Below are 10867 nucleotides of genomic sequence, written 5' to 3'. Positions count from 1 at the left end.
CGGGGTTGCCACTCTGAAGCACAGTTGCAATCCTTGCTTGGCTTTGTAGACTTCAGCAGGTTTTTAATGAACATTTAGGGAGCAAAAATGCAAACCTATTTTTGTCATAATCCAGCTACTCTGGTAGCTACAGAGGAGGTTGCAGAGAGGTGGGAGTTGGTTTCTTCTCCCAAGTGGCAAGTGATGGGACAAGAGGAAATGGCCTCAAGTTGTGCCAAGGGAGGTTTTAGATTGGATGTTAGGAAAAATTTATTCATTAAAATGGTTGTTAGGCATTGGAACAGGCTGCCCAGGGAGGTGGCTGAGTCGCCATCCCTCTAGGTATTTAAAAGATGTTCAGATGTGGTGCTTAGGGACATGGTTTAGTGGTGGACTTGGCAGTGCTGGGTTAAGAGTTGGACTTGATGATCTTAAAGGTAGTTTTCAACCTAAATGATTCTGTGAGACACTTGCCCAGAAACCATCTTGCTCATGGTAATGCAGGAAGTTATTGATGGAACAGACTAGACAGAGGCCACAGGGCAGAAGAAGAGGGAGGCTGTCTCTTCACAGGGCACCACATGAACAGTACTAGGGGCAAAACAGGTACAAGTTGTACCAGGAGACAGGTTTCATCTCTATATAAGAAAAATTTTTTTACAGTGACAATAATTATGCACTGGAACAACCTCCCCAGGAAATGTGGTAGAGTCTCCGTCACTGGAGGTTTTTAGGATGCAGTTGTACAGGGTGCTAGATCATCTCATCTTGGCTCCCTGTCTCATGAAAGGTTGGACCAGATGGGTTGTGTGGGTTGGTTGGTTTTTTTTTTTTCTAAGATTCCTTCTTACCAGGCTGGTCTATGATTCAATGGTGAGTGTTTAATTTCAGTTGCAAACTAGTGTTCTGTCTATTGGATTGACCTTCCTGTCTGCAAAGGTAAGCAGCTTCAGACACCCTTTACAGCATGAAGCAAAAACCCCAACAAACAACTGCGGCATTACTTCACGTAACTAGTTCCAAACCTTGACTACTCACTTTTGCTGTTGCAGTTTAGTGGGGCTCTTTTTCATAAAGTAATCCTTTCTTCCTTAAAATAAGAAATAATAATACACCCTCAGCCTTTTCTTTTTGATTCCTTATCAACTGTTCTAACAGCAGCACTGCAGATGTTGCGTTAACTTAGAACTAAAATCCATGGATCACTTACATTGATTGTATTTTCTATAAAGTACTTTTAACATACTGCCATTATAAGAAAGCCAGCTTTGTTATTGTATCAACAGGTTAGCATTGCTGGGGAAGGGAGTGGAAGCTTCTCCCGTTTGTTTCTTCTACTCATTTAAAAAAAAAAAATCTATATAGCCTCTTCTCATAAACATGTGTCCTCGGTAGTGGTTTTGAAGCCTTTGAACCACTGAAATAGCTTGCTTTTGAGTGTGTGTGTGGGTTAGTTTGGAGTTGTTTTGTATTTTTTTTTATTTTTTTTAAGCAGTGCTTCTGGGACAGGAGACGAAAACGATCAGAAGGTAGTGTTGGCTTCATTTGGCTCAGCATTTCATTTCTCATTCATTTAGTAGGGAAAAAAGCATCATGTAGTTAGGCAAAAGGTTTAATATCTTTCATTAAGTGGCTTCAAGTTGCCAGTGCCTGAGTAGTCATTGGTGTGGCTCGGTAGTAAGAGCCATTTTTGTCCTATCTTAACACTAATGTGTTTCTGTATAAATCAAATCTTACGCATTATTCAAAAGTATATAAATCACAGTTAATGCAGGAAAACTAAACTGAGGTATTCTGGCTTTCAGCCTTCTCCTGAAAATGTTCTAGTACAGAAATAAGCCCTTCCAGCCCCTTCACCGTAATTTGTGGGGTTCTTGTTTTGTTGTTTGTGGGGGGTGGTTTTTTGTTTGTTTTAAATCTATAATACTCTATAGCTTCCATGTATTTTTTAATTTATATATGAAACAGATACCCATATCTCAACCTCCTCAAGCTTATGATGCAACTCAGAACTTTAACTGCAGTTCTAGATTGTTTTGTCAACAGATCATGTCTGAGGTTGTAGTTCAGAAACATTGAAATGACAGTTTTGGCAATAGTAAGTTCTTTCCTCCAGTGCAGTTAAGCTGACCGGGTCGATTTTTGGGGTGTAGTATGGAACACATCACTGAACTGATCACTTGTAAACCGGATCAGTCCCGTGGTCAGATTTATGGCTCAGCCTCATAACCAGTTGTATCAGGACAGTTGACAAGGAAGAAAAAGCAGAGATGAAAGTGAGAGAAGCTAGCATTGCCACCAAATACGTGATGATAAATACTGTCACCAAGAGACTGCTGCTGCACAGGGATGCTGTGGGAAAGAGGCAGCTTGGTGATTGCTAAGGCAAGGCTACGTATCATAGGTTGCATCCTTGCACTAGGTGTGTGATGAAGGAAAAGAGACGTGCATCTTGGCTCAGAAAAGGGACTGCGAATTGAACAGGAAGGTACTGTTTGAAGCTACTCATGGATATAACAGCCCTCATATAGAACGTGGAAGTGCTCTGTCTGCCATCTCTCAGTGAAGTTACCAGGAGCAGTTACTACCATGTTTAGCAGTCACTCTAACTTTTCAAAGCAAGAGAGCTGCTTGTGAAGAAGCCTGCCCTGTCTCAGCACGTTTCTCTGTCAGTGTCCTGGAAGCTGGAGCAGCTGCACGTAGGCATCTCAGATCTGACCTAGCATGAAACTTTTCTGCTGCTAACTTTACACTTTGCCGCAGCAGCTAAATCTGATATGCTTGCAGCACACTGTTGCAGCCTGTCCTGCTCAGAAACTTCTGGTGATAGATACAGCTGATTGTTGGATTCTGGATGAGGCTGATCTGCAGCCTATGGTACTTTTGGAAGCTAAAACTGTGTGCTGTTTAACAAGGTCATATACTCAAAAGGTATTACTAAAAACTTAATTTCCCAGCACCAGTGTAGTGCTGCAACCTGTTATATGACCTGACATCAATTAAGTGTCTTGATGACTGGAAGGCTTTTTCTTGAATACGCAAATAGTCTTGTAATCATCATGGCCTAAGTGGAACTTCTCTGTGCTCTGCTGTCTAGGGACTTACGTAGTTTGTGGATAATCAGTGGAACTAGAAACAAATTCTGAAGTGTACTTGCAGATTACAATCTTAATAATACCTGAAAACATTATTTTAAATGAAACTTGAGGTTATTTTAATTGAAAGAATGTTTAAAATCTAATTTCATGTTCATTTTCCCTTAAAGTTGAATGCAACGCAGTAAGTAAAACCATACCACTTAACTCTATTACCCTTTTAGTCTGCTCTACTTCTGGTTGTTCTGTCTGGTTCAGTGTTTGGGTGGTATATACTGTAAGAAAATGGTAACACTGCCAAGGTAGCACTTTAAGAGGTGTCTATATTATTGTATGCTTTTAATGTTTTTAGCTTGAAACTGAGTGATGAGTTCAGTTAATTAGTTTGCTACAGATTCCTAGGTGGCCTTGACCAGTCATCTCACTTGATACCTTGGTGAAACCCACTTCTGAACAAAGCTGTTCTAGGGTTACGTGCTTTAAAGGTAATGAGGTGTCACAGTACTGTGATAGTGAAAGCTGTATAAATATTCAGAAAATAGAAGTGCATTTGAATGTTGAGGCTTTTTTAATGCAATCTTCTAAGTTAGTGCTTGGGTTTTGATGGCTTGTACTGTGTATTATTAGAGAGAGAAATTTTTCATTCATGTTACCTGGTACCATTGATGGTAGTAGTAGAAAGGGGAAGTGGAAAGAGAAGAATGGACTAAGTGTTCTTCACATTACACTTCACAACAGGAGAAATAAATGTAGCATATATTTACCTGTTTTTTTTTTCTGGTAGAAAAATAAAATACGGCTTTTTGAAATCTAGCTGATTGAGATTACAAGTTTTATTTTGCTTTTCTGCAGTCCTGAGGTGAACTACCACAGGAGATGCACCCTCTTTCAAAAATACGAGTGGGAGGAGAGAAGGGATGGGGGGTGTTGGTAACTATTCAGATCTCATTAGCTGTGCAAGTCCATAACTTTGTAAACAGAGCACTAAGAAAACTGGTGCACATCAGTTTTGCACATGTCCTGATAAAAGATGGAACAGTCAATTCTTTGTATCTTTGCTGGACTGCTAAATTATAAAGTCTAAGATTTCAAAGGGATTGAATCCATCGTCTAAATCATATACTTCAGTTTTGGGAGTGTGGTTAATTATGAGTACAGATCTGTTTGAAGTTCTGCCTGGTTTACAAGCTTAAATATTTATTTGCACCTGCCAGGCAATTAACTACCTCATTATATGAACATAAAAAGTACATCCATAAAGTTGTAGTTGTTACGGATTACGTCTGCAGAATTGCTGGCAAGGATTTAGAAGCCATCTTTGAAAAGACTGGGGGCTGTAAATTCCTTGGGCAAAAGATTTCTTTATATTGCACCCACCATTTTTACAGCTTGAAAGAAAACCATTCCGCATTACGAAGATGTTACAAAGACCACTAAGATGTGTCCATACATCCAACTATAACAAAGCAGATCTGACAGAGCTGGAAACAACTTACTCGAGCTTCGGTAGTTTGGGCCAGTGAATTGAAGATGTTTAATTCTAGCTTGATTTCCTGGTGTTTGCTTGGTTTTGATCAGAAACTTCAAAGGTAGTCTGGAAAGGAAAACTTATAATTAAGTTAAATTAAGCCTTATATTTGAAAGTTTATTAGGACTTGGGAGGGACTGATTCCAAGTGATTTATCAGAAGATACGAATATACATGGCTTGACTGAGCTATGTAATACATCCTGTAAAGCTACAATTTGGATGATCTAAATAGGAGTAATGAGTAGGTATTTAGAAAGAATGTGTTAAGATATAATGAGATTCAATGAAAAAAAAAACCAAACCAAACAGCTGTGTAGACTTAGGATAGAGCAAAATCTCCGAACAGAAGTTAGTCTGGTTTCAGTCCCCGGTAGCAATCATGTAGCTTTGTATACAGTTTTACACTTGCATAAATGAAATTGAGTATGAAACTGTATACTGTTAAGATATTTTTAGGTGACGTAAAATAGAACTGCTAGAACCTCTATTTTGAAACTGATTTCTAACAGGAACAGGTAGGCTTGAAATAAAATGGTAGAAAATCTTCTATGGCAGAAGTAAATTTAAAAACAAATTGAAATATTTTTATCCCCTTTTGCCTACCAACCTTATTAGGGTCAGTATCTCACAGGAGGGCCCTGTTGTGCGGGGTATGAAACTGTAGTATGCTTTTTTGTTACTAACTACAATGATTTGCCTGCTTCTTAACCTGAATAATAGTCAATAACAAGAAACTACATTTCGGCTAAAAAAAATAAAATAAATGTAAAAAAAAATTAGTTTTAATTTTTTTAATTCCTGGGTACAGAGGCAGAGGAAGACTAATATTTTAGTGTTCATTTTGTAGTTGCTTTCTTAGAATTAACTTTCCGTGTACTAGAGTTCTTCAGAGGAGAGTAAAGATAGTCTTAACATAAAAGCAAATTGAAGATTCTTAGAATTTCCAGTAGAATGCATCTGAAGTTGTTCATTATTACTTTACCACTGCAAATTAGAGGCACTGTAAAATACATATTGGTGAACTCTGTAACATAGCTTGTTCTATGGATGCTTCATTTCTCAAAGAAAAACTTTGGAGAATCCTGAGTGCACATATAAGGTTCAAAGCTTTTTAGTGCAGCAGATTTTCTTAGGTGGCTGACTTTGGAAAAAGTTATTTATGTTGTGGAGGAAACTGATGGAAACCTTCTCTTAAGTTGCCCAGTTAAAGATTTCCTGCAGTTTTCCCACTTGGAAGATGCGCTGTTCTTCCGCCTACTGGAGAAGGAGATCTTCACACTCTTCCCAATACGTACCTTCCAGCAATTTGTTGTATTCTTCTTACTGTTTTGCAGTGTGTCACTAATGCATCAAATCTAATTCCAAAGTACTGAAAGAAAAATAAATAGGATATTCAGATGAGAAAAGGGACTAGCAACTCTTAGTAACTTGATAACTCTAAGAAATAGTGACATATAAATGAAATAGATTTATAATCAGTTCATAGAATTCAGTCCCCAAACTTCTACATATTGTTGGGAGAAGTGTTTCTCTTTGCAGCCTGTCAGTTGTATTAGGTGTCCTTTTGCAAATGAACAGAATTAATTTCTTTTAAATGGCTAATTTTGGGATAAATAACCAACTATAACAATATTCCTTGTATAGTAAAACATTGTGTCTCCCTGTGATCTACAGAACTATTAAACTTTTCCGACAGTTTAAGAACTGTTAGAACTGGAGTGAATTGAGTTTCTGAAATTCTTAGTGGCTAGCTGATGGTCATTAACCAGCTCTGTTTTATTTGGTAACAGAAATTCTAAGCCTTTGAAGATCAGTGCACTTTCTTCGGCAATTAACTTTGTTCACCTTAGCTATGAACCTTAATATCAAAGTGCTTCTTTGCTGTTTTTATAACTGAGTAAGTGCCTTTATACTTCACTTGTCCCAGTTTCTGCACTTTCACATGACTGACCTAATTAAAAAACAGACAGCTCAATAATTCTACCATAAGTTAGTAATAATGAAACTGTGGGAGTCCTTGGAGCCCTTTATCATTCAAATACACAGTAGTTTCATGAATAAAGTGGATGACTAAGTATTACTTAGAGAAGTAAGGGAGATTATTAGCAGTGGAAGACACATTTGAACTTGCTGAAAGGATGGCTTTTGTCTTTAGAAAGACCTACTCTCAGTAATAATTACACTAGGTCTTCATTTTATCCCAGTATTCTGTACTTATTCACGCTTTCAGTGACTGAATAGCTTGCTATTGCTTGTTAATCCCTACAGGAATGCGGCTTTGGATATGGGGAGGATGCACAGTGCATGACATGCAGGCCAAACAGATTCAAGGAAGACTGGGGCTTTCAGAAGTGCAAGCCTTGTCTGGACTGTGCATTAGTTAACCGGTTTCAGAAGGCCAACTGTTCTGCCACCAGCAATGCACTGTGTGGAGACTGTTTACCAGGGTAAGTTCATTTCTGAAGATGAGACTTGAACAAATTCAGAACTAATTTGCATTAACGTTTGCTTGTTCATGTTTTCCGGATAAGTGTTTGTAACTTCTATGGATGTATGAAGGTCCTAGGTTTTAATCTTGGCATTACCAATAATTTACTCTATGGTCTGAGCACATAACTTCAGAATTGCAGTCTTAATCATCTCAGCAATAAGAATGGTTTGATAATTACCCAGCTGATCTATGAGTGTTGTCTATATAACACCTTAGCAAATACTTTGTAATACTGACTTCTACTGATGACTTACTTCATTGCTATAAAGAATTAAACAATTGGAAGCATACATGGTTACCTTCTTGAAGACCGATCACATTATTTGCTTGCTTTTTTCCCCTCCGTAGCTCAATGCTTAATAATTCTCATACACATATATCTTTAGGTCAAAAGTAGTGGCTGTGATTTCCTTCATCGTGGCTGAGAATTATAAACGGATCTGAAATAATTGTTTTGGAACAAACTGTGTCAGTGTGGAGACTTACTGAAACTGCTGTTTAGAAATCAAGACCTGTGTGTAGGTTGTTGTCCAGTCCTCCCAAGATACCTGTTGCTAATCTTCTCTGTAGGGGTCTGTAGGGACCTCTGTTAAGGTCTCCAAAAACCTGTTCTTTGTGGCCCAGCTCTGCTATTATAAATACCCACCATGAATTTCATTTTTGAATTATGGATTGGTAATTTAATTGATAGGAGTGGGTTATGAGAATTGATCTGCAGTTGTAACAGATTTTTGTATTTCCAGGGTGTCTATTTCAGAGATGCTTAAAAGTTCATAGATTTGTTTCCGGTATGTTTCTTAGCTATTTTATTTATTTTTATATACTTGAACACTGAAGCTCCCACAGTTATTCCTCTCAAGCCAGAAGTGAGGTCTTGTCATTTAAAAACAGTTACCAAAGCTTTACTGATGTTAGTTTAAGTCAGGGTATAAGAAGGTGCAGCCCCAGATGTTAGCTGTTACTCACAACCACTTCTGATACTACCTGCAGTCACATGGTGGATCGATTTATGCTTTTATAGTTTATTTATATATATAAATATGTATGTATGTATATATATGTGTATGTATGTGTTGTAGGGGTTATTTGGCTGGAAAACTTCCTTCTTGTGGCATAAACAGTATAAGCTATGTTTTTAGAATATGTGAAAGGAAGGAAAAAAGAAAAAAAAAGCCAGAATAAAATTAGTTAATGGCAATCTAAACTGGGAGACTTGGGAATGCTTCCTAGTGTTCTGGTCTACAGTGTATTCTGGATATGTGTGTGGAGTATCTGCTGAAATGAGAACTGTTGTCACAACCTGCTTTTACTGGCAGCAAACATGGAAATGTGAGGAGGGAGGGAGTAATAGGTAGGGGAGTCACAGGTCATCCAGTCTGAACATTTTGGGGAACAGAGCTGTAGAACATGCCAGCACTCATACCTGTCCATCAGTTTAGATGCTGCCTAAGCAAATGGAGAACATACCTAGCCAAACCAAACGGTTTAGCTCATGTTCTACCTCTCAGCAATCATTTTTGTTTAGTATGGGTTTGCAACATGCCATTCCCTGTTGTACAGCTTCAAAACACTACAGTGAGCATGTCAGCTGAACCCAAATATTAACACATTGCATTCCAAGTCAATGATCACAGCGGCCCCTTCAGTCTTACAGCCTAGGAATCTGTTTCTGTTCACATTGTTAAAGCATGAGTATCTTGAGCAGTTGGAAAGCTGATTTAGCTGATACGGGCTTCATGCTTTAATGGCATTTGGTGTGTTAATAACTTAACATCAGTAGAGTTAGTACCTTTTATTTAATGTGCCACTGCAGAAAACACAATTCACGTGCTCATCTTGAACAGACCACAGCTATTGGTTCTAGCTTAGTACTAATGGTTGGTTAAAAGACACAGACCTACTTGATGAGACAGCTGTTGTAGAGTTCTTTAGAGGATATCATTCTCTCATACAAATTTGAAATACAACACTCAAGTTCTGGTTTTTTTTTTTAATTTAGTACTACTCTTATTCCTAAACCAGGGAACGTAGGCTTCTGCCTGCCACCATAGTCAGTAAGCTCTTCAAACATAAACTTAATAGTAAAGATCTTGAAAGGTGTTTAGAATGTCTCATTGGATATGACAGACTTTTTAATTCTTTTGCATTAATTTCTTTAGGAATGAGTACCTGTCTGGTTAGTTTGCTTTAGAGTTTTATTTTATTGTTCACTTGTTCCTGCTTGGGGCCTCCCATTGATGTTACTTATCTGAACCATCTGACTGATACTTCTGTTTGCAATATCCTTTTTTTTTCCCATACCTTGAAATGCTTGCTATCCCCAATTTTTATAGTATATATTTAAATGAGAATATGAAAACAATAGAGAATTGGGTAATGTGGATTGGGACTCGTGTGGTTGCTTCATTAATTTCCATTCACAGTCTGGTCACCTCGTGATTTTGAGTGGTAGTGAAGATCTTCCTGGAGAAGAAGGAAGAGTCAGAGAGGGATTGTTGGTTTGTTAAAATACAGTTCTGAAGAGCCATTTTTACTGTGTTGCTGTTCTACAAAACAATCAGAATAATCTTATTTTCTGAAGAATTTGTCACACAGCATGCTATAACTTTTTTTTGGGGGGAAGGATACCCTTCTGTACAAGTGCATGAAAGAAACAATTTATGAAGGATTTGTTTTCCTCCTCTGAACTAGGGGATATTTTATGAATTTTAACTAGAAAGCATTGATGTCTGGTCCATTATATACTGGTAGTGGTGATAATTACCTTGTTATATCTTGATTCTTTTAGGAGAGTTACATAATCAGTTCACTCTTAAATGTGTAAATAAGCTTGCGTAGTGTAAGTTCATCATACTTATCTTGTATGTTGTGATCTATGTGGAAAATGGGGTATTGCTTTCTGTCTGAAATCTGCAGAATTGTTTATTTCTTATGTGAATATGGATTAGTGATTGTGCATTTGGACTAACAGATTTAGTCTTTCCTCAATTTAATTTATGTTCACTACTGCACTGTTAATTAATATCTACTGTTCTTTTGTCTATTCTTCTGTTTACTGATGGTTTGCACTGGGGTGCGGATTGACAAAAGGTTGCAGTTGTTATAGAGGATTTTGTTAAAGCATCTGATTAATTTTATGAGGAAAAAGAACTGGGTTTGAACTGTTTTCTCATTCCTTTAACTTCTAGATTTTATAGGAAGACTAAGCTTGGAGGCTTTCAAGACATGGAGTGTGTTCCTTGTGGTGATCCTCCTCCTCCCTATGAGCCTCACTGTAAGTGGTCCTTTCCTCCTGTTGGAGTGGGATTAACTTTTTTGCTTTAGAATGTTTTCTGTTTTAACTTAAAAGCTTGGCAAAAAATGGCAGTCGCAGTTCTAAAAAATCCTTTTAAAGGCTTATTTTTGTGCTAGTGCTGGACCTACTGAAGTGAATAATTTTGTATTATTGAAAAGTTCCCTCATATGACTAGTCACTTGAAGATAAACATTTGTGTCATACCATGTGATTAGAGAGTCTTGAGTCCCCTTCTGATGATGTCATAATAATTTTAATTTCTGTTTGCGTTAATGCCAAAAGAATGAACTAGATGATCTTTAAGGTCCCTTCCAACCCAAACCATTCTGTGATTCTATGAAATGCAGCCTTCTTAGACCCTCTGCTTGCTGTCATGTAGGCCTCAGTGAGAATTAATTATTTCCTGACACGCAAGAAGAGTAATTTGTTGATACCTTTTAAAAATAAGTTTTGCACTAAGGTTACAGTGAGAGAGAA

General features: G+C 37.6%; 1 protein-coding gene across 1 annotated transcript in view; it reads left to right on the top strand.

The window, feature by feature from the left end:
* The window catches only part of LOC104514624 (tumor necrosis factor receptor superfamily member 19-like), a gene marked incomplete at its 3' end in the record, with an annotated part of 16211 nt that extends 5842 nt beyond the window's left edge, over positions 1–10369 (top strand). Inside the window, exons 3-4 of the mRNA XM_010158361.1 lie at positions 6873–7051; positions 10284–10369. Of these exons, the coding sequence (XP_010156663.1) occupies positions 6873–7051; positions 10284–10369 (265 nt within the window). The remainder of the gene's footprint in view (positions 1–6872; positions 7052–10283) is intronic.
* Between the last annotated feature and the right edge of the window lie 498 nt (positions 10370–10867).

Source organism: Eurypyga helias, unplaced genomic scaffold, assembly GCF_000690775.1.
Source record: "Eurypyga helias isolate BGI_N326 unplaced genomic scaffold, ASM69077v1 scaffold13599, whole genome shotgun sequence".
In the NCBI taxonomy this organism is placed as follows: Eukaryota; Metazoa; Chordata; class Aves; order Eurypygiformes; family Eurypygidae; genus Eurypyga; species Eurypyga helias.
Note: the sequence above shows the minus strand (reverse complement) of the source record. Positions and strands in the feature narration are given on the sequence as shown.